A 25,324-nucleotide genomic window follows, 5' to 3' on the forward strand; every position below is an offset into this window, starting at 1 on the left:
ATGCCAACTGATATAAACTGCTTTATAAATTTAATAGGCTCACGTTACCAGGGATACTTTTCATGGTATTTTTTTCAAACTGCAGATACCAAAATTTAAAAAAGAAATAGACTAGCACAGGAAAATCTCAAAATACATTCGTTCCCAATGGTAGTTGAGCACAGCTAAGTGAAACCTTTGGTATATACAAACAGAGCCACAAAATAAAATGTTCTTCTTACAGGCTGCAGTAAGAAATATACTGAAAAATGCTGTTTTATGCTTTAGAACTCTTTCAGTAGAGCCTAGACCCATCTGCAGATTTGGTGACATTCCATTCTGGCACATGTCTTTATCAAGCTCAACTTTCACAAAAAGAATGTGAAACCCTGCTTCTAAAGCATATGATTGTACACATAACTAGTTCTTCCGATACCGGTCCAAAAGTAAAACTCACTGCTATTTGAAACTTATTAAAAAGTTCATTTGAGAAACTATGCAGCACAGCTGTCTACTAGAACTTTCTGCAATGACAGAATGTCTGATATCTGAGCTACTGTTCTGGATACTGCAGATATAGATCATTATGCCTTCAAGTATGGTCCCTGGGTCACAATAATCATCACAAGATCACAAGAATCACTTAGGATCAGGCACAATGAAATGTGAAAAGGACTAGTTCTCAAAGGATACAGTACCACTGACTATTGCCATAACCAGTAGAAATTTATGTGACACTTTGATTTTAACAATTATAGGTGAGGTGCCTCTGGCATTATTAGGGATGAGCAATACACAGATGTACACACCTAAGAGCTGGTATCCCTAGTGACATTCAACTATCCTGCCAGACATTCATGTAAATTTTTAAAAAATCTACTTTTAATACTGAAATTTTGAATCTAACTGTATTACCTAACATCTAACACCAAGCAATTTTTGCACAATATACTCTGAATTTTCCAGAAATATCTTAAGTTGAAAAAATGTATAGTTCTGTCCAGAACTTAGTACTAAGCATTGTTCACTTCAGAGTAACTTAACAACTTGCATTTAGAGTTGTCACATTCACACTAACACTAGGTATGTGTTCAACTACCAGACTACTTTCATTAAATAGTTATGTTTGGGCTAAAATAACTGTACTAAAAACTACTTCCCTCTAATTACCCCTCTGATTATTCTATTATTCTCTAGACAGGGAATTTATTTTTTAACAAGCGGTAAGCAAGTTACATTACCTATGAATTTCACTTCAGAATAATAAGAGTGATACATTTGCTTATACATATGGGGTGCTGTGTCTGACATATGGGGTGCTGTGTCTGACAGTGATCCTTAAGAATCACTGGTTTAAGGAATTATGCAGCCGTTACCATCCCCCTAGATCAGGGGCCCTTAATTTGGGAATACAAGGACACTCAGCCTAAGGAATCCATGGAGTGGCTTCAGAACAATAGAAATCCTAAATAATACATACAATTTGATATATATGTATAGCAACCTTGGGGGGTTAACAATATAACTTTGTTCCATCCAAAACTGTTAGCTTAAGTACCATTACATTACACCCTGAGACTGTATACGCTGGGCTGGATTATAAACTTGGATCTCAAAATGTGGTCAAGCCCCACACCCAATTACATTTATGGAACTGCAACTTCATCACTTCATCAGCCTACACTAGGCTATTAATCCTGACACAGGATTAACCTCCAAAGTTTACAAGCAGCTCATGCAGCTCAATATCAAAAAAGCAAACAATCCAATCCAAAAATGGGCAGAAGACCTAAATAGACTTTTCTCCAAAGAAGATATACAGATAGCCAACAAACACATGAAAGAATGCTCAACATCACTAATCATTAGAGAAATGCAAAACTACAATGAGGTTATCACCTCACACCAGTCAGAATGGCCATCATCAAAAAATCTACAAACAATAAATGCTGGAGAGGGTGTGGAGAAAAGGGAACCCTCCTGCACTGTTGGTGGGAATGTAAATTGATACAGCCACTATGGAGAACAGTATGGAGGTTCCTTAAAAAACTAAAAATAGAACTACCATATGACCCAGCAATCCCACTACTGGGCATGTACCCTGAGAAAACCATAATTCAAAGAGTCATGTACCACAATGTTCACTGCAGCTCTATTTACAATAGCCAGGACATGGAAGCAACCGAAGTGTCCATTGACAGATGAATGGATAAAGAAAATGCGGCATATATATACAATGGACTATTACTCAGCCATAAAGAAACAAAATTGAGTTATTTGTAGTGAGGTGGATGGACCCAGAGCCTGTCATACAGGTTGAAGTAAGTCAAAAAGAGGAAAACAAATACTGTATGCTAACACATATATATATGGAATCTAAAAAAAAAAAGGTTACGAAGAACCTAGGGGCAGGACGGGAATAAGGATGTATACGTAGAAAACGGACTTGAGGACACAGGGAGGGGGAAGGGTAAGCTGGGAAGAAGTGAGAGAGTGACCTTTACATATATACATATATATGTACATATATACACTACCAAATATAAAACAGATAGCTAGTGGGAAGCAGCCGCATAGCACAGGGAGATCAGCTGGGTGCTTTGTGACCACCTAAAGGCGTGGGATAGGGACGGTGGGAGAGAGACGCAAGAGGGAGGAGATATGGGGATATATGTATATGTATAGCTGATTCACTTTGTTATACAGCAGAAACTAACACCATTATAAGGCAATTATACTCCAATAAAGATGTTAAAAAAAAAACCCAAAAAAACCACACCCAATCCCATAAAAGCTAGAATTACTATAGAATGTCAGCCACTGCATTACATACACTACAGGTTTTTTTTTATGAAGACCCATGGAAGGTGGCTAAAATTCTTTACACATTTGCTCTGCACCTGGTACTGCACTATACTTTATACAAATGTTGTCGTTTAAGTCTCACCATTGCCCTCTGATATAGGTATCACTCACTGTTTCACAGATGAGAAAACTGGCTTAGAGAGCTCAACTAACTTGACTAGGTTCATACATTGAATAGATGGCAGAACTAGAATTTGAACTGAGGCTCTCTGACACCAAAGCATGTGTGTCCTTTTCTGGAGCAGGTTGCTATTTATTCTTTAATCTTATTGTGGAGTATCTACTGAATCCCATCTTCCTTTGACATAGCCAGCTGTATACTTAAAACAAAAATTGTGTCCCACAAATGGCAGTTGCCCAAGCATGACATTACCATCTTCGAATAACTTGCTTCTCCATTTTATTTGGTTACTAGAATGGGCTTTATGGAATGGATTTTGCATGCTAACCTCATTTCTGGCTGAATCTTTTCTCACATTCCCCCCCCCCTTTTTTTTTACTTCCTATAATAAAGCAAGAAACAAACAGAGGCATACCACATGCTGCTTTAGGTAATACAAAAAATATATTAAGACAGTCCTATAGAGTGAGTACAAGCTTTGCCTGATGATTTATAAACCACCATGCAATAATTTTTGTAGTTAAAAACACCAACTATCACTTTGAGAATAAGTACATAAGCTCCAGTATTTCCCAGTTAGAAAACTTGATTACCTTGGCTGCTTTCTGAATAGTAAATCTTAACATGCAGATAAACAATGAGCATTTGAGGACATGGGCAAAAAAGCAGGGAGGTCAGCTGGGATGCCTTTTAGCATAAGAACCCAGACAGTACCAGGGACAATCAGGAGAAACTGCAGTGGACTCAAGGACATTGTCTAAGTAGACGGGAGAGAAGAAAATAATGATGCAAATCACACTCTGTTGACTGGATTAATGGTAAAGCCATCAGGTGGGAATGGGGTTAGGGGCTTGCTGGAAGTGAAAAGGAAAAGAAAATAGAATAAGACATTTGGTTTTGCTGACACTGTCACTACAAAACATTTAGAGTAAGGATCAGCAAACTTCTACAAAGGCCCAGAGTAATAAATATCTTACACTTTGCAAGGCTGTCTCAGTCACAACTAGTCAACTCTGCCATTATAGGACACACACACACAAAAATCACAGACATGTGAACAAACATGTAAGTCCATGTTTTAATAAAACTTTATTTACAAAACAGAATGCAGGCCAAATATGACCTATGAGCTACAGTTTGCTGACCCCTGACGGAGAAGTCCAATAGGCAGGGAGAAACATGATCTGAACCATAAGGTGGTGGTCATGGATAAGGACAGAGATCTGAAAGCCACTGACAGTATGGATAACCTAAGAATAGTAGAGATGGAAGATATGAACATTTAAAGATAGAACCCTTATAAAATAGCAACACTTAAAAAAAACATGGAGGAGGTAAATAATTAATGGTAGATAATTAATAGTTAATGAAAGGAGAAAAAGTTGCATGAAATAGGAACTTACGATTCCCTTAAACATCATTCTGGCTCAATACAAATCCCGTATGTTTGGAGAAGCACAGAACACTGCAATATTTAACTATGGTTATTATCTAGAAGGCACTGCTAGAACAGAAAAAGCCCCACATGTATACAGAATACACCTAATTAACACTTTGACATAACAAGACAACGCAAAGCAGGGTCAAGTTGGGACAAATCTTATGCCTCACATACCTTATAAATTATCTTATACCAAAAACAAAATGTCAAGCATCATGCACAAACCACTTACACAAAATTGAGTTAAAGGCTGAAGACAAAAAAAAAAAAAAAAGCCCCAAACAAAAAACCCTTAAAAACAAAACAAATGTCAAAAGAAACTTGTTATGACAATATAAAGATGTGTTTGGGAAATGCTCTCAGTTCAAAAGTTGTGAAGTTAAATTCATTACAAGGCTTGAAAACAAAACTAGGTCCTATATCAGTGTTATCTGATTCAAGCTTTTTTAATATTTACAAATCTAAAATAGAATTGCTAGCTTAATGCTTGTTTTCTGGAAAAAGTACAATCTAGCAAAAAAACTATTTTATTTGTATTTTAAACAATGTTGGCTCACTAGAAGAAAATAAAACAATTAAAAATCAATCAGAAAAATATCATGAGGCCCAAAACTGCAAAACTTGCAAAGCAGCATTCTGTAGAACACAATTACAAAACTGATGATGGTAACTGCGTGTGGATTAGAACAGTCTGGGTGTGGAATGGGTAGAGAATAGAGGGCCATACAGTACTGCTAGAGAAAAGCAAACTTAACACATATCAAAAAACTACACCATACAAAGATAAGACTACAACTTACATTGGGAGACTGTAAAGGCAAAAATTACAAGGAAAGAAGGCAGGCAGGCAGTCCTCCAATAAGGCATACATTCATATAATGGATCACTAGACAATTAAGAATGTCTTATATGCGTTATGACGTGTAAGACTGTCCAAGATTATTAAATGAGAAAACAATGATACTGATATTCTCAATAAAATGATTTGTGTCCAAAGAAAAAAGTTCCGCACATGTGCACACACATACATCTGGTGTATGCACAGAAAATTTATAGACATATACAAGAAATTTGAGTGGTACCTTGAAAAAGAAGAGTAGGATTGAAGGAGGCAGGAAATTGTCACCTTCTACCCTTCTACAGTCAAAACAAAATAGGCATGTGTTATGTTTGTGTTTTATGTCAAACATTAAAGAAAAAAAAAATCAATATTTTAGAAGGTGAATAAAGGGAGAACTGCTATGTATAAAACCACACCAATGCAGACACAATCAATTAAAATGCTTCAACAAATTCTAAAGTATGTTAAATAAATGACGAAATTTTTTAAAAGTACAATCTCATAAGCAAAAAAGAGCCACACCCACAAAACTTTAATTGGACAATCATACAGATTTCAGTAATATAAAGTAGAAATTAAGTCTTGCAAAAGCTATAATTTACATGTGAGGGTTTGGTCGAGTCCTCCTATATAGTGTGATCTGTTTAGACTCAATGTTAGAGCTGGAAGGGTGTTCAGAGCAAACAACTTCATTTTATATTTACCTCTAGACTACTAATCCCCAGTAATAGAAACCCTAGGAGTTTCTATTTCAATAACATAAAATATTTGCAGAACCCTGTGGAAAGATTTATTTATTCTGAATAGATGTCTGCTTTTAAAATTTTAGAGCAGGGACCAGTCTTTTGTTTTCTGCTGTATACCCCAGCACCTAGAGCACAGTAAACAGAGGTACTCAATATGTATTTTTTGGAGGAAACGTAGGGATATAACTTCTGTGCAAAACTATGAGGAATTTGTAAGTTCTGAAGTAAAAGAAAAGGGGGCAAGATTAAAATGTGGAAACTGGTTCCTCTGAATTGGGAAAGACATAGCACATGTGATCTCATGCCCACAATTTCATTTTTTTTTTGTTTCTAGCAGTGGAAGAAATAATCACAAGACTATTAAAGTCTAAAACTATCCAAGGTACTAGGAAGTTCTACTTTGAAATTCACAATAAGCAAGATACCAGAAAGTATTATTGAAAGACACTACAGACTAGGGCTGAAACTTCGACACCAAGTCCATTAGTTGTGAGATGAGGAGTGAAGAGATAGTAAGCTGGTTGTTTTTAGAGACTGATGGGCAAATGAGCTGGTCTTGGCTACTCAGGAAAACAACCTAAGACTAGTGTCTCTCAAATTATATGTGATGAAGGACCAGTTTTAAACCCCAAACTGCACTCTTGTCACAAATATATTTTTAAAAATCCGTTAGAAGAGAAATGATCACATACTTTAATGTCACAGCAATATCAAATTTCCGTAGAAGTTCCTAGACATTCTTTAATTTCTATACTGGTCCAGAGAGACAACAGATAGCACTGACCTAGGGTTTTGTTTTTTAACGTCAATCTGACCTGAAATTTTGCATTTGCCCAGAAGGTCTAACTCTGAGTGAGAAAATTCAGCTCTTTTTCCCCTCTACTCAATAATGAAGACAATCCATAACAATTAAGAGATAAAAAGTAGCACAGAGACTTGTCATTAACTTGTTTTAATTTTAAAATGTAAAACATCACATTATCACACTGCCTTAGTAAATTAAAATTATACTTTTGAATGCAAACTTCAGCATTTAAGATTCTCAGCTCAAGTTGAAAACTTTGCTTTATTTTGCCATTTATCTTAGAAGATAACAGGATATAGACACTTAAAACTGTATACGAAAATATTCACTTAATCTATGCACCTCTAAACTCCTGTACCTTTGTCTCCATGTTCTCAAAAAACCCCAAATGATTAGTTTAGCTGACTGCGAACAGAGTGGCCTCGGGGGAGGCTCCATCTATTATACGTTTCATTACCAAAGGAAGTAAAATTTAAAATGTCCTGACCTATAAACTTACTACAATCTGGTGCAATTTACTATAGCCCATCAGGTAGGCTCTATACCACTGAGACTGTATAATGTGCTTTACAGGATCTCCGAAACCAAATTTCCAGGATTCAAATCCATACTAAGCGACTTAAATCCTCACTGGTTTTGTTTCTTCATCTGCAAAAGGGGGATAACAGCACCTACATCAAGGGATTATTGTGCAGGTTAAAGTGCATGTGAAGTGCTTAGAACACTGCCTGGCACATAAGTACTAAGTAAGGTTTTTAACTTTTTGATTCTTACATAGTATGCCTCAAATCCTTCTGTAGAACTGGAATTATTAACAAAATTGGTTAAATGAAATATGGCACATCCCTACAATGAACTACTATTTACCCATTAAAGATTATTTTAATAATCTACTATGAAAATATATTTATTTATAATATCCTGTTACAGAGGGAAAAGTAACTTAGAAAATCATGTACAATCTAATCTTATATTTAGAAAAGATGCTAATAAAGTTAGGAAATTTGCAAGTCATTGTGGTACTTAAGTGGCATTTGCCAAAAGTGACTCAGAATCATTCCTCCCCACCCATACTGGGAAAAAGACTTAAAACCGATTGTGATTCTCAGATGGTAATAATAAGGACAATCAAATGCTATAAATTAGGATTTTTAAAAATTTAGAACTGTGTACATTTAATGCATTATTCCTCCTCTACCCGCCAAAGCTGATACTTCTTAAAATGGACTGCATCCTAGAATTAAGGAAATTAAGCATTAATTTCTAATAGATATATTCTTCCAGTGCCACCCACTGCCCACACACTACCACCTCCACGGTCACTTTTAAGCAAGCTGTTGAAGTGCTCACAACTACATATATCAACAAAGACAATAAATCACCTTAAACAATCACCCAACCTTAAACAACAGATATTACTAGGTACAGTATATTGAGATTATAAGCACAAAAGACTCAGTTATTTCTAGAATACTGAACAAGGGGTGTTTGTAGTATTGCAAGTACTCAGATGGTAGCTTGTGGTACCCTTTAAACTGTTTTAAATTCTTCAATAAAATCAATACTATTAATTTCATGTTTATTTTATACAGGATTTTTGTCAAAGTTATCAGCTTTAAAATGATTAATTCATAATCACCATCTGAAGACAAAATTTCCTCTCAATTAATGGTTCTCATTCTACCTACAGTTCAACTTACCCTTTTGTCTACAATATAGCCATATTTCATTTTACGGGATCTGAAATATACAATTATTATAAACAAACTGTTTTCAAATTTGCTTTCAAATGATGCCTATAAAGAGTAGATCAAGTTTTCAAGTTTACATAAATCTATACTACACCAATTCATCATTATAAATACAAGCGTTCATAACCTGTTTATTATAATTCTATTTAGACAGCAACACTAACAAAATTCTTAATGCATACGCCCCCCACCACCTGTAACTCTTTCCCTATGGTGTCATTTGGACACTTGAAAAATAACATCTCAATTCAGCAACCAAGTTTTACAACTGCTATTCCTACCAATCAAATGGTGATGCACCAAGGTCGCAATTCTCATGAGTTTTAACATATTAAGAGTACATTATTTACCTAAGACTGAAGGACTGTGCCTCTTACCTTACTTAAAAAAAAAAAAAAAAAGATAGCCACATCAATTTAATTCCATATATATATGATGCTACCTATTCAATTTATTAAAAATTAAAATAAACATAATAATCAAACTAATGCTCCAAACTTACGCTATTCATGTGGAAGACACTACAAGAAGACACCATAGAGACTGCCTTGCAATAAGAAGTACAAATTCCTTCTATAGAGATGGAGAAATAAAAGGACAAATCTAGTTGTCTAAAAGACAATTCACTGTACACATTTTATTTACAGTTTTGTACACTGTCTTAATATGAATGGGACCGCTTTTCTACTTGAGCCATTTTTTAACCAAAGCAAAATAACCTAAGTATAACAAAGTGTTAAAATACAGCATAAAGATACAAAAACAGACATACTAATTCTAATTAGGAATGTAATTATGATGTTACATTTTTTATAATCCACAATTATGTTTAGGAAATCACACAAACATAGATCACTGATTTGAATGAAATGCATAAATTTGTAGCAAAGCTTTGTAGTTACAAAAAAACAAAAAAATTACCAAAGAATGCACAAAATTAATGTTTATTCCACCTTTGTGTCATATTCCTGGATCCTTCACCAATGTTACATGAGGAGAAAAACAAAAGCAAAACAAATGAAAAACTGAAATCAGAATCACTAATGTTATCAAGTAGGGAAACAAATAAATTAAAATCTAGCAGCCATCAGCAAGAGTACAGCACAGACAATGCTGTAAAAAGAAACAAAGAAAATTGTTAGAAAACTGTATGCATCATACTCTTTCAAACCAGCAAAATATGCTCCTGCATACAATGGAACATAAACAGAATCGTTCTCTTGTAAGGTATAGAAATGCAAATTCTTTTCTTTAATATTGTAGATGGGTCAAATGTGTGTGTAATCGTTAATTCTTTTAAGCTATTACAGAGTGGGCCCGGAACACATTTATGGATTCTGGGGACGATGTGTACTGACTGTACTTCTTTGATTGGGAGAGAGGACACTCTAGCCAAAATTAAAAAAAAAAAAAAAAAACGAACACAGAAGTACAAGACAAAGGCGAATGAGACTTCTCTTATATCTTAGCAACATTTAGATGGAAATCAAATTTAAATGCAGTCCACTCTGCTTTTGAAGAGGCTTTGGTTCAGCTCCCAAATCTCGATTGCTCGACGCAGTCTCCTATGAGAATACTCAGAAGGTGTCTTCTTAAACAACAAACCTATTTTTAGTGGTGGAGCCGCTCTTAGTAGCTGTGTCTGCATGGGACTGATAACCAATCACTATCTTTGGAGGAAGTCCTAACCTTTCCTTGTATACCCTCCTAGAAAATGAAAAAGAAGAAAAGTAGCCATTAATTTTTATTCAAACATACACCCCAAATCCAGTATCATTATTCTTTACATTAAAAAATAATACCTCGAGAGTGAAATAGGAAATTGCACACCTTTTTCCTTTTAGCAAAATTTACTCTTCATTTTCACAACAATCTTGGTTAATCACTTAACCAATATTTGAGAGTCTACTATGTATCAGGTACTGTGATAATTATCAGTAAATTAATAATAAGCAAAGCAAGGACAGTCTCTAGGCTCATGGTGTTTATAGTTTAGAGTACTTGATTATTTACAAACAAATAATCACAAATACAAATGGTGGAGCTGTACCACATGCATAATTAATGTATTCAAAATCAATTACACGCACGTTTTAATTTTCTGATCTAAAATGCTTCAATTATATTTTACATATAAACCTTAATAAATATTGTATGTTACTGCAATTACATTTACCTTACCTATTACCGACAAGAATGCACACACAAAAATTAAACACTGTGAAGGCGATTTATGATATTTTCAGGATAATTTAGAACATAACATGATTTCTGCCTTATATATTAACTCTACAACCTAATTTTCAAATAAGATGTGACGCTATTTTAAGAACAAATATGATGAGTATTAAAGAGGGTAAGCACAGGGGCTGTGATATTATTAACAAGGAGGATCTAATCTCCTCTTTTTTAATAAATTTATTTATTTATTTATTTATTTATGGCTGTGTTGGGTCTTCGTTTCTGTGCAAGGGCTTTCTCTAGTTGCGGCGACTGGGGGCCACTCTTCATCGTGGTGCGTGGGCCTCTCACTATCGCGGCCTCTCTTGTTGCAGAGCACAGGCTCCAGACGCGCAGGCTCAGTAATTGTGGCTCACGGGCCTAGTTGCTCCGCGGCATGTGGGATCCTCCCAGACCAGGGCTCGAACCCGTGTCCCCTGCATTGGCAGACAGATTCTCAACCACTGCGCCACCAGGGAAGCCCTCCTCTTTGAAAACAGAGAAATCTCTCCTTTTAAAAACTCATGAGGTCAAAGTATAATGCTAAGAGAATGAAGCACATCTGAAGGCCGAGGAACAAAAATAAGGCTGTGTGGCTACAGCTCACAAGAAAGGTAAATATGAGAGATAAGGCTGACAAGGTAAAATTGGGGACAGATCATCATACGATCTTATGAGAACATCATAGGTCAAGTTAGGAATCTGGTATCTGAGAAAAAATAGCAAAATTTTAAAAATAGGCACCAAAATGAAACAAAAATAAAGAGATATACATTTTCATGGAGCTAAATACTCTAGCAGTATGATACCAGGAAATTTTATTCATATTCTACCCTTCAGAAGACTTTACTACCTTCCTTCGAATAGGGTATTTAAAAATAATTTTATGATAACTAAAATTATAACTATTATCAGATTTATATTAGGGTATAATGTATTACTCTCGATTATACTTAATCACTAAAAATGCCAGAAAGAGCACTGAGCCATGCAACTTAAAAGGGTGAAAAAAAATTTTTCCTTGAAAAAGTGAGGCCAAAAGTTTTATAGAGATTTCAAAAATGTTTAATATTGACACAAATAAAAAACTTTCTGAGGAAAGAAGTTCATACTTAGTTTCTTTAACACATTTTCAAAGAAACAGGAGACCCCCACAGTCAGTAAGTTTTAAGGCTGACAGAAAGATCAGGAATATGGTGACGAATCAACAATCAACCTTCTCTTATAAGAAACCCCGTGGAGAATGAAACCTGGAAAATCCCCACATCTTTTAATCCAGAAAGGAATTATGTTCACAGGAGAATTCATAATGTTTGAAAAATCAACATGCAAAGAGGCAAACCAAACATATTGTGACTTATGACTGGTACTTAATTTTAACACAAAATTTAAAGTCCAATTTTACTAATTTAAATATAGTAAAAAGAAAATCCTAGTTAACACTGACTGACATTTGCTGGGGGTGGGGGAGATGGGGGGGCGGGGACAACAGGCAACTTTTGCAAATAGTAATATTTGCCAAAAAAAAGTTTTAAAATTTATACATGTGGGTTTTGTCACTTTAACTTCAATGAAAATTTTACGTAAGTGTACACATGTGTGCAAAATATACATATACTATTTGCCAATATTCACCAAATTATTGAGTATTATACATTAGCATTATGGTTTTAAAGTAGGGTAAAAAAGACATATTCTCATATGCTAAATAATAAAATGCTACATGCTAAAATAGTGATTATACACCCCATTGCTAGGAAAAAGAAATTTTACGGAAGTGAAAAAAATATGAATAAGACACTGAATACCAATGCACAGCAGTTCAAGATTATAAAAGTGTTCATGAAAACAAGGAAAATAATGGTCTACATAAATACTTTTTATTTAAAAAGTACTTCTGCTTTTAGTTACCTATTTTAAAAGAAGCACACAAAAAGCAAAACTTACCCTATATGTGTAACAGCTTCTCTGTTTTCACATTCAGTAGTCCATATTGCTATTTTATCACCTTTAGCTCTAACATTAACCACAGCTCCACATACATCATCACTGTAGTCATCAAAAGATTCTCCAATAAGGCACAGCAGCTTAAAAGAATAAACCCAAATCTCAAATTACATTCAGTAGGTGATAAACAGCTTATTAAGCTGCAAATGTCTCAAGTATTTGTATATACACAAAACTGAAAAAGTTTTTAAATCAAGAGTCGACTTTCTGGGGCTCCTGCGAAACTAGATATAGCGGAGCGGGCGCCGCAGGGTCCGGAGGCGGTTAGGGGAACCCACCAGGCCGGAACCTTCTGGAACTCTTTCCTGAGGGAACCGTGACGAAGATGTGGACCAGTGAATTTGAAAGCTATAGCAGTTCCTCTTTTGGGGGAGCCGGAGGCTACACACAGTCCCCTGGGGGCTTTGGATCACCGACACCTTCCCAGGCCGAAAAGAAATCTAGAGCCCCAGCTCAGCATATTGTACCCTGTACCATATCTCAGCTGCTTTCTGCTACTCTGGTTGATGAAGTGTTCAAAATTGGAAATGTTGAGATTTCACAGGTCACTATTGTGGGGATAATCAGAAATGCAGAGAAGGCTGCAACCAACATTGTTTACAAAATAGATGACATGATGGCTGCACCCATGGATGTTCGCCAGTGGGTTGACACAGATGATGCCAGCAGTGAAAACACTGTGGTTCCTCCAGAAACATATGTGAAAGTGGCTGGTCATCTGAGATCTTTTCAGAACAAGAAAAGTCTGGTAGCCTTTAAGATCATGCCCCTGGAGGATATGAATGAGTTCACCACACATATTCTGGAAGTAGTCAATGCACACATGATGCTGAGCAAGTCTAACAGCCAGCCCTCAGCAGGGAGAGCACCTATCAGCAATCCAGGAATGGGTGAAGCTGGGAACTTTGGTGGGAATAGCTTCATGCAAGCAAATGGCCTCACTGTGGCCCAGAACCAGGTACTGAATTTGATTAAGGCTTGCCCAAGGCCTGAAGGATTGAACTTTCAGGATCTCAAGAATCAGCTCCAACACATGACCGTAGCCTCAATCAAGCAAGTTGTGGATTTTCTAAGCAACGAGGGACACATCTATTCCACTGTGGATGATGATTATTTTAAATCCACAGACGCAGAATAACTGGATCTAATTGGGTACCCGAGATATTTTCCAGCTGGACTTTTTATGCAATCTCTTGTCTCCAGCTGTGCATATATTTGGCAGGTTGACTTCTAGGAAGCAGGTTTCATCTATAAAAGGTTTCAATTGACATCCTTTTGAAACTTACTACTGTTCTGTGTTTTTGAAGCTCAGAGGGATATGGGCAACTGACAGGGATGTAAACCAGGGCGGAATTTCTTAAAGAAGTTACAAATTAGTTAGTTACAATATCAGGATAAATGGAATTGGAAGAGGGATGCTACCAAGAGGGCTGGGCGGTATTACCTGAATAATACGCAGGAGTTTTTATTCCTAAATTGTTTCCTGCTAAGAGTAGGACGAGGGCCTGTCAGCAGAGAGCTAGCCATGAAGCCCACTAACCTCTGCCTGTTTTTGTTCCCCACTTTGGTTATGTGTTGTTACTTCCAGAATTGCACTTTCTTTCACCTTGTCATAACTGCTGCCCAAAGTGTGTTTTTATAAGCATGGGGCTCTAGAATGGTGGTTTCCTGGGGCAGAGAGTAAGGTATGTATTTTGTACAAAATAAGCACATTCATATGTTTAATAAAAGTTCTATTGCAAAAGAAAAAAAAAAAAGAGTCGGCTTTCTGAATGCCTAAATTATATTTATAGATATATAGTTTTTTGTCCTGGCCTTTAAAAAATTTGTTAATTTGATTCTTTAATACCAAGAACATGATCAGTTTTGTTAACTTTTTTAGCAAATTCGGCAAGTGATGTCAGGGCACATAAAAGGTGAATTATTTTATTAATATTCACTTTGCTCTGCTACTGCTTATACTTGCCAGCAAACAAATATTAATGGAATAACTGAAAAAGCTGTTTAACTATCTCTTGTTCTTGTTGTTTTTCACGAACATTTTCTAACTTTTAAAAAAACTGTGGTAAATACATGACATAAAATTTACCATATTAACCATTTTTAAGTGTACGGTTCAGTGGCATTAAGTATATTCACAATGTACCAACAATCTCCAGAACTTTTGTCATCCTGCAAAACTGAAATCACTTTTTAATGCAGAATTCTAAAATGGTAATTACTGATAATCTCTCCCAAAACCAAAATTAAATTGCTTTTTTAAAAAACTTATTTATTTATTTGGTTGCACCAGGTCTTAGTTGCGGCCGGCGGGCTCCTTAGTTGCAGTTCTCGGGCTCCCTAGTTGCAGCTTGCCAGCTCCTTAGTTGCAGCATATGAACTCTTAGCTGCGGCATGCATGTGGGAACTAGTTCCCTGACCAGGTATCGAATCCGGGCCCCCTGCATTGGGAGCCAGGAGTCTTAACCACTGCACCGCCAGAGAATTCCCGCAAAATTAAGCTTCTTCTTTAAAAAGCCATTCACTGAAATATTTATTATTGCTCAACTTAGTAAGGGCTAACTATAAACCAGACACTGTCAAGTGATAGGGATACAAAAGAAACTATAATCCCTGCTCCTAAAAGCTTGGGGTTTGAAAACTTTCACTAGAGAAAATGCCTATTATCTCATATTTAATAAATGTCGTATGAAGCCAAAAGTTCCAAGTTACATCACAACATATAAGCTGAATGATATCAAGCTACAATTTCACTGTTTCCTTCATTGATCTAAAAAGTTTAGTATACAGAGCAATACTCTAACAGGATTGTAAAAAAACTTACATCATACAAAATGTGAGAGGTTCTATAATTTTGAACTTAATGAAATGACCAAGATGACCTTATTCTGGAAGGTGAGTCAACTGCCAATCACTTTCTGGATGTGTAATATGTGGTAGGGAGTTTCACTGTACTAGTATGTAAGAAGTATACAAGATTCACAGGACAGAACAAAATTAAGTGCTGGCTTAGCTAGAGTGGGAATCCTTATCTCGTCTTGAATTAAGTAACCAATGTAAAATGTAACGTAAGTTAAGTTTAAGTATTCCAAAACAGCTTTATAATTTTAAAACCTTACTGTCTCTAGCCAAAAGCGATCAAGGTCACTTCGTCTCTGCTGTTTGTTCAATGTAATTAGCCATCGTCCTCCTCGTTTGTTTTTCTCATCTTCCCACATAGGCTCAATACCATCCTACAAGGTTAGGGAGACAACACTATGAGACAATATTGTTACTTTAACTTGAGATCATCACTAAAAACAGCAAGCAACAACCCTATTAACTATTCACTTTATATCCATAAAACTGTTAATTGATGTAGTGGGGAAAAAAGCACACAAAACTTAAAGCAAAATTAGAGTCCTGACTTGGGCACTTGTTAACTATCAAACCTTGGGTTTCACTTAATTTGGAGGCTCTAAAACATTCTGAGTAACAGATACCTTTGAGAAGCTGTATACATTTCTATACCTAGAAAATATATACAAAACTTACAAAATTTCAGAGAGCTAATGACTGTCCCACCCACTACCAGCTGACAAAACTCATAAATATCTCAAGGACCCACACACTCCAGGCTAAGAATTCCTGACAAACTCTGGACTTCAGTCTACTCAAATATATAAAGAAGAAACGGACTGGATGATCTATTTGGATGATCAAAGTTCTCCTCAAAATCAATCACAGGATGTGCCCATACAGTCTGACTCTCACTTAATTTCAATAACTGGGTTGGCCAAAAGGTTCATTTGGTTTTTTCCGTAAGATGGATCTAGTAGCACTCAGTTGTCTTTAACTTCATTCAAAACAATTTCGTTAGATTGTATGTGACAGCTGTCATATCAGCGTGCATTTAAAAAAAGACTTATCAGAATTGGTGAATTTTCATGTAGCCACTTTAATATTGAAGATGGAAGAAAAAAAGCAACATTTTCGGCTTTATTATTTCAAGAAAGGTAAAAATGCAACTGAAATGCAAAAAAAAGATTTGTGCAGTGTATGGAGAAGGCGCTGTGACTGATCGAACGTGTCTAAAGTGGTTTGCAAAGTTTTGTGCTGGAGATTTCTCACTGGACGATGCTGCACGGTCAGGCAGACCAGTTGAAGTCGATAGCAATCAAATCGAGACATAAACTGAGAACAATCAACGTAATACCACACAGGAGAGAGCCAACATACTCAAAATATCAAAATCAAGCGCTGACAATCATTTACACCAGCTTGGTTATATGAATCGGTTTGATGTTTAGGTTCCACATAAGTTAAAAAAACCTTCTTGAACGTATTCAAGCATGCAATTCTCTACTTAAACGTAATGAAAACGTTTCGTTTTTAAAACAAGTTTTGACAGGTGATGAAAAGTGGATACTGCACAATAATGTGGAACGGGAGAGATCCTGGGCAAGCTGAATGAACCACCACCAACCACACCAAAGGCTGAATACGTTGTTCAATAAAGTTCTTGGAGAAAATGAAAAACATGCCTTGAATAAATACAATTAGAGAAGAAAAACAAAAACAATTAGAGAAGAAAAGCACTAGACGTTTTAATGAAGGGCAAAACAGAACAACGTTAATTTAGCTAGACAACTAGACCTATGAATTACGGGGCTTCAAATGTAGTTCTATTACTTTAAAACATGTCTTAACTAAATTAAATGTGTCTTTTATTTTTACTTAAAAAAATGTGTCTTTTATTTTTACCAAAAAGGCACTTTTTGGCCAACCCAATATTTATACTAAAATAGGGCAAAATATATTTATGCTAAAACCTGGTAAAGCTAATTTAATTATTCTCCAAGCATCACAACATTAACTATTCCTAAGTTTATGGCAAGAGTTTTTAATGAATACCTGAATGGTCCAGTCTTATAATAAATATATGAAATCACCAATTAAACATACCTTAAAAAGTGAGTAGTCACAGCCAGGCATTAAATTACTAGACAACTGGATATGGTTGTACAGACTAGGTAAGAGAAAAGAACAATTATAAACGTAGCATATGTAATGCAAAGTTTAGGTGCGTACATATACATTCAGAGAATATGATAAAAATAAGATAAAAACTCATGTTTACTTCCCACCCCCATGAAGTCAATTTCTGAAATGGACCAAACAGATCTTAGTAACAGCTTCAAGAATCAACATCTGATGATTTTCAAGAAAATATTTCTAATAATTTTATTCTAACAATTTTGATGTATTAGTTAACTGAATACATACATATGTATATACAAGAAACTGAAAAGAGAGGTATGAGGTGGCTTTAAGTAGATGAAAGAATCCGTGAGGCTAATGAGCAGTTTTAAACACACAAGAAGACAAATCAAGAGAAAGGAAGACAAACTCCCTGACCATCAGGATTGCATGACTAAAATAAGTCAACATTATTATCCTTGAAAGTATCCAAGAGCGGAACAGATCAATGGTTCCCAAACACCACACACCATTACTAGTTTAAATCAGCATAATAATCTTTTGGGGAGCTTTTAAAAACAAAACAGGACGTCCCTGGTGGTGCAGTGGTTAAGAATCTGCCTGCCAATGCAGGGGACACAGGTTCGAGCCCTGGCCCGGGAAGATCCCACATGCCACGGAGCAATTAAGCCCGTGTGCCACAACTACTGAGCCCGTGTGCCACAACTACTGAAGCCTGCCTGTCTAGAGCCCATGCTCCGCAATAAGAGAAGCCTCTGCAATAAGAAGCCCACGCACCGCAACTAAGAGTAGGCCCCGCTCACCGCAATTAGAGAAAGCCCACACACAGCAAGACCCAACGCAGCCAAAAATAAATAAATTTATTAAAATAGCAACCAAAAAAATATAAAAAAGTTCCTTACCCTACTTCTTGAGATTTTAATTCCTTAAATATAGGATGGAACCATAGAATCTGTATTTTTAAACTACTTCCCAAATAGTAATATCTAACTAAGGATAATAACACCACCCATGGTCACTAGTCATATAGCTAAGATCATCACTTCTGTATAAAATATTGGAGACAGGCAAAGCATTCTTACTCTGTTGCCAGTTTTATAACAATTTTGCTGTGATAGACTTCAGGAGATCAAATGATCTAGGCTTCTACCTTCAAGCTAGTGAAATATCTAAATTAAATTTTAAAAAATTTCTTAAACAATGTTTTCAATTAAAAGTGACCACTCAAAGTGGTCTCAATATACAGTTTTCTCTAATTATTCTATGCTTCGTTTTCAGCGATTCAAATGCATACTAAATGCCTAATATGGGCAAAGCACTAGAAATATACAGAAAATTGTTTCTGCCCTGGAGGAAGTATACATTACATGCATAAATTTTCTAATCACAATCTGTTAGTCTTTGTGCTACACTCAGGGAGTTAACATTAAAACATAAGAATCACATCACTGGTATGATCCAAAATACACCAGCTGAACAAATTAGAATACTTAGATAACTGCTAGGTAATTTACAGCTCTTAAAAATGTTTTTAACAAGTTGTATCTTTCATGTTCTCAAATAGTTTCTCCCCATAGATTTTTCAAGCAAATAAGACATACTAAATCAACTTTGTTTTTAAAGAATCAATATTCCCAAACCTCCTGAAAAGAACTTTATCATTTTCAATTATATTTTGAAGTCATGCAAAGACTTAAGACCCCGAAATCTTAACTTTTTCCTAAATCTGAAAACAAAATCTCAAAAATATTTCAACTATTCTTCTTGATGTTGATCACGAAGTATAATGAAATTAATAAACTATCATCAGAGATATTGTCATTCTTTGACAAACCCTGAATTATGAGCAGTTCAGCCTTTGAAATCTTGGAATCTCTATCACAGGAAATCCAGATATTATACTGGAAAGAATCTGCAGAAATGAGGGCCTAAGAAAGAAAGCTCTGGAATACCTAAGAATAGGGCAAATGTATGTAGGCAACCAAGAAAGGGGACAAGCTCCTAAAAGTTGTTGGAAGTTCTAGGAACAATAAAGGATTCTCAACGAAAGAGATCTCAGGACAAAGAATAGAGAACAGGCAGAGCTAAAAGACGACAAGACGGAAGCTTTCTAAAACTGATGAGGAACAATCACCAATTCAAACAGTTGTGAGAAGATGGACAAACAAAAAGGTGAATATTAACTGTTCACACCTTACCCTTCATTTTGTGAATGCAACTTAAAATGAAAAATTACACAACTAATAAGACAACAAACATCCTAAAATGAATGGTTACTTACGCCCAAAAGTCTTCAACAGTATCAAACTTAGAGATCAGCCGAAGGTTTGCTTGCCAAGTTTTGCTTTTATCATTTTTAAAAAACCAGAGTGCCCATCTAAAAACAGAAAGTCAGTGTCAAAAAAAAAAAAAAAAGAGGTAGCTTTACATCCATGTTCAAAGCAGCATTATTCACAACAGCCCAAAAGGGGGAAGTGTCTATTGTTAGATGAATGAACAAAATGTACTGTGGAATATTAAACAGCCTTAAAAAGGAAGGAAAATGAAATGAGTCCATCAAAGAAGACAAATACTGTATGATCCACTTGTATGAGGCACCCAGAGTAGTAAAGTAGAATGGTGGTTGCCAGGGGCTAAAAGGGAAGGGGAATGGAGAGCTGTTGTTTAATGGGTAGAGAGTTTAAGTTTTTCTGCAAGATAAAGAGAGTTCTGGGAGATTGGTTGCACAACAATGGGGGTGTACTTAACACTATTGAACTGTACATTTAAAAATGGTTAAGATAGTAAATTTTATATATGTGTTTTACCACAATTAAAAATAAATAAAGTAAATAAAAATTTTATTTATAGTAGCAAATGAGTAGTTTTCTCTATTTCTTTCATTTAAAAAGTATATATTTTGGGAGTTCCCTGGTGGCCTAGTGGTTAGGATTTGGGGCTTTGGGGAACTGAGATCCTGCAAGCTGTGTGGTGCGGCTAAAAAATAAATAAATAGATAAATAAAATGAAAAGTATGTGTTTTGTACCTACTATGTAACAGATTCTCTGCTATACTTAGAGATCCACTGAGGCTCATCCCACAGAGAGTTCACAGAAATGTTGTACAGAGACAATTACAATGTCCTAAGTGCTATGATAGAGATAATTAAGCAGTTATTTAAAAAAAACAGACCAGGAGCACTTAACTGGAAAGGAAAGTGGGGAAGAGGGAAGCTGAACTTACAGAGAAACAAGAGGAGAGAAATGAGAGCACTAGGAATGGGGAGGGGGGGAACTCATACAAAATGGGAATATAATAAAGGGATTCATTGAGTAATACTACCACAGATATATTCTGAAATAATGCATACCAGTTTCTATGTATCTGTATATACTTTGTCTAAAAAAGTTTTATTCTAATACTTTGAAGGCAAACTCATGTCACATAAAAGTTATGCTTAAGTATTATCATCCCAGTATGATTCATCTTTAGTAAAATTGTATTTTCTGAATTACTATACCACTTCTAAGGGAATTTCACTTACTCATTGATAAAAATGTTGTCTGAAGACAGGTTTCCAAGTGGACATATATTTCATAACTTTATGATTAATGCTTGATAATCTCAGACATAAAAATGAGATGCATTTCAGCACCTACTTGATAATTTGTATTTGCCAACCCACTATCAAGGAAAAAAATTTTTTTAAAAAAGCAAAGGCAGAAAAACTATTAAACATACACACACTGTGTCAAGTATTGTACTCTGGATTTCTAAAATTAATTCAGTCTTTCCTCAAAAATTTAAAAATAGAACTACCACTGGATCCAGCAATTCCACTTCTGGGCATTTATCAGAAGAAAATGAAAATGCTAACTTGAAAACGATATGTGCACCCCCATGATAAGCAAAGACAGGGAAGCAACTTAAATGTCCATCAAGGCATGAATAAGGAAAATATGGTGTATATATATATACATTTTCAATGGATTATTCAGTCATAAAAATGAAGGAAATCTTGCTGTTTGCAACATGGATGGACCCTGAGGACTTTGTGCTAAGTTAAATAAATCAGACACTAGACAGGAAAAACAAATACTGTATGATCTTGCTGATATGTGCAATCTTAAAAAAAAAACTTAAAAAAAAAAACTACCCCCTAAAAAACCACCCCAAGCTCACTGATACAGAGAACAGATTGGTGGTTCCCAGAGGCACAAGGGTGGGGGAATGCATGAAGTGGGTCAAATGATACACACTTCCAGTTGTAAAATAAGTAAGTCATGGGGATGTAAAGTACAACATGGTGATAATACTGCATTGCAAATTTGAAAGTTGCTAAGGGACTAAATCTTAAAAGTTCTCAACACAAGAAAAAAAAATTTATAAATATGTATTGTGATGGATGTTGACTTACTGTGATCATTTCACAATACATACAAATATTAAATCATGTACATCTGAAACTGTTACACCTCAATTAAAAATAATAATAATAAAATTTAATTCCATCTTTAAAAAAAAAACTGCATTCAGCCATTAAACATATAAAGATATATCCTAAGAAAATAATTGGATAACTAAGCAAAAATGTTTGTATAGGAACGTTCTTAATTTTGGAAAATTTTGGAAACATCTTAAGTGCCTACCGACAATTCTCAAAATGTGGTTTACAGGTCCCTAGGGGATCCTAAGGCCCTTTCAAGGAGCGCTGATGAGTAAAAAGTATTTCATAAAAATGCTAAGACATTTTATTTTTCACTGTGTTGATATCTGCACTGATGATGCAAAAGCAACGGTTGGTAAACCTACCAGTGCCGTACATAGCAAGAATTATACAGTGGCACCAATTTGTACTAGTCACTGTATCCTTTATTATCACCAACTCTCACAGTAATAATGTCAGTTTCAGTTAAGAATGCCACTGAATGGAAACCAGCAGTAAAAACTACTGGTTTCGTTAAATTTCAATCTGTGTACATGTCTCTTTCTGCACAAAAAATATTTTTGCATACCAAATATCAATACAATGCTTAGGCAGTTGAGTTGTGAGGTGAACTAGTTACTTTTTTCAAAGAGCACCACTTTTACTTGGAAGAAGACTGGCTGATCAACCATGACTATTTCTTGAAAAATGAACAGATTGAGCCAGCTGCTAAAATTTGAGCTTTCAGGAGAAAATCAGAATTTTGGAAAGCCTGCATGTGTCACTGTGAGCTTAACAACTTAATAAAACTTGACGATATTTCTGATGAGTTTAGGTAGTGATAATAATTAATGTTATTGTTTTGATATCATATAATGAAAAGTGCCAATATCTGGAAGATGTGCAAACTCACTGAACCAATATTTTCCAAATGACCAGTGGTGTGCATGGGTGAAGGATACATTCCAAATGCAAGAGAGACCAATGGATTTTAATGTAACAGAGTAGAAAAAGTTCTTGGATATGGTTTCAGATTCTACAATGCAGCTAACATATAAGAAACCTAGCATCAAAGGAAGGAGATAGTCATAATTATTTTAAAAGGCTATTAAAATTTCTCCTCCCTTTTCCAACCATGTACCTGTCTGAGGCCGTATTTTATTCTCATACTTTCTCTGAAACAACTTATCTCTAAAGACAATGCAGAAGCAACTATGAAAATCCAGCTGACTTCTATTAAGTCAGGCACTTAAAAAGATTTACAAAAATACTTCCCACTGTGTATTTTTTACGTATCCTTCCCACTACGTATTTTTTATTTTGAATAAATTTTTTTCATAAAAATTATTTAATTAACATGCAATGGGTTAAGTACATATATAATTTTACATTTTTAAACGTTTATTTTCTAATATAGCAAATGAAAATAGATAAAAATCTACATAACCAAAGCACTGTGGAATCCTCAATAATTTTTAAGAATGTAAAGGGGTCATGAGCCCAAAGAAGTAAGATTTATATAAAATATAATATATATAATATAATAAATGCAAGAGACTGCTAGGCAGCTATTAAATAGGATAATTGTGTGAGTAAAATTCTCCTAAGACTGACATGAAACCCAGAAACCATGGAAGAAAGCTGGTATTTGATTACATGAAAATCAAAAACCTCTAAAATAACATAACTCCTTAGACAATGTTAAAAGACAAATGATTTGGAAATGCATTTTCAACCTAATCCCCCCTGGAATGGGTCAACATCCTTAATACACAATGCTTGGAAATAAACGAGAAGAAAACCCCAAAGAAAATAACAGACAAAAGAACTGAACAGACTGCTCACAGGTAAAAACACAAATAAGCGATTGTTTTCAACAAAAATGTTTTGAAATTTCAATAAAAGAAATGCAAATTTAAAACAATAAGACACTGTTTTCACAAATCAGACTAGAACCAATCTGACAGGCAATTAAATTTAAAAGATTGATGGTGTTGGCAAGGATGTAGAAACCAGTAACTCTTAAACTGTTAAGAGTCTAAGCTGATAAAGGAGGATAATTTGGCAATATCTACAAAGGTAGTTAAAGGGTAGTCTTTAACCTAAGAACTCTGAAATTTTACCCTAGATATATTCACACAAGTGCAAAAAAAAATATAAGGACGTATACGTTATAGCGCTGTTTGTAAATAGAAAAAAATTCTATATACACATTAATGTAAGCCTGATAAAATTCATGACTATATATTCATTTAATACAAGGCAGTGGTTTAAAATGAGTCAAAACCTGCATAAAAAAAAAAAAAAAAAACCTGCATATACAAACAAAAAAACTCAACAGTATGGCCATCTATATAAAAAAAGTATATATGCATATTGAAAGGTTTTGGAAAAATACAAACCAAATTTTTAACACTGACTATTCTGGGGAATGGAGAAAAGCAAAATGGGGAAGAAGGTATCAGAAAAAAGCGGAGAACTTTTACTTTATATACTTTGTACCCCAATGATTTAATCTTTCTTATAATAATTATAGTGGTTTTTTAAAAAAGAAAACATAATTCTGCAATATTTACAAGAAGTAAATAATGAAGAAACTACCAAAATTGGAACCAAAAATGTCTTAAAATAGTTTTCCATATGATACTATTTTACACAAGAAATAGAACTGATAAGAGAAATTGAAATCCTCACAAACTTCATTTTAGGATTTAATCAGTTTGTTCACTGATAGGACAGGAATCTCTTCTCAGATTTCACTTAAGCTATGAGGGATACATGCCTTCATTACTTCTCCCCACAAAACAGCAATACTAAGAACTGTGCTCACAGTCAGAAGACAGAGCTAGCTTTTTATATACCACTGAAAAGATGAAAAAAAATACTTTAAAAGTTTTGGAAATTGCCACTAATCAACTGTTCAACTATTACCTTTCGCACAATGCTTTCCTGAGGAAGAATTTTTACCCTTTATGGACTATTTGACCTTTGACATCTCCCTCACGAGCTGACAATTCCCAATGTCTGGAGAACTGCTGAACCACAGGTCTCCTATGAAAAAACTACTGAATGTGTTTGGACTATTATTTCAATAGGTCTACCATGATAATGAAGAAATGATAAAAAATAAAGGGACATAAAAGGACAACACATTTTTCAGAT

The 25,324-nt window shown here is 35.0% G+C and overlaps 1 protein-coding gene and 1 pseudogene across 6 annotated transcripts in view; one reads left to right on the forward strand and one right to left on the reverse strand.

Annotated features, from left to right (window-relative positions):
• Positions 1–9,478: 9,478 nt before the first annotated feature.
• Positions 9,479–25,324, reverse strand: part of EIF4E (eukaryotic translation initiation factor 4E) — a 127,195-nt gene continuing 111,349 nt past the window's right edge. For 3 of the 5 annotated variants that reach the window (XM_082391780.1, XM_082391777.1, XM_082391776.1), the window contains 5 exons: positions 20,038–20,133; positions 17,721–17,784; positions 15,896–16,009; positions 12,717–12,856; positions 9,479–10,256 (listed from right to left, as the gene is read on the reverse strand). In XM_082391780.1, the coding sequence (XP_082247906.1) occupies positions 10,142–10,256; positions 12,717–12,856; positions 15,896–16,009; positions 17,721–17,784; positions 20,038–20,133 (529 nt within the window). In that variant the 3' untranslated portion in view covers positions 9,479–10,141. The remainder of the gene's footprint in view (positions 10,257–12,716; positions 12,857–15,895; positions 16,010–17,720; positions 17,785–20,037; positions 20,134–25,324) is intronic. The other 2 variants (XM_082391778.1, XM_082391779.1) reach the window with 1 other exon arrangement.
• Positions 12,908–15,888, forward strand: LOC309628572 (replication protein A 32 kDa subunit pseudogene; annotated as a pseudogene). Its single transcript has one exon. The product of its transcript is annotated as a replication protein A 32 kDa subunit pseudogene (transcript).

The sequence above is a fragment of the Balaenoptera borealis genome, assembly GCF_965194805.1.
Source record: "Balaenoptera borealis genome assembly, chromosome: 4".
NCBI classification, from domain to species: Eukaryota; Metazoa; Chordata; class Mammalia; order Artiodactyla; family Balaenopteridae; genus Balaenoptera; species Balaenoptera borealis.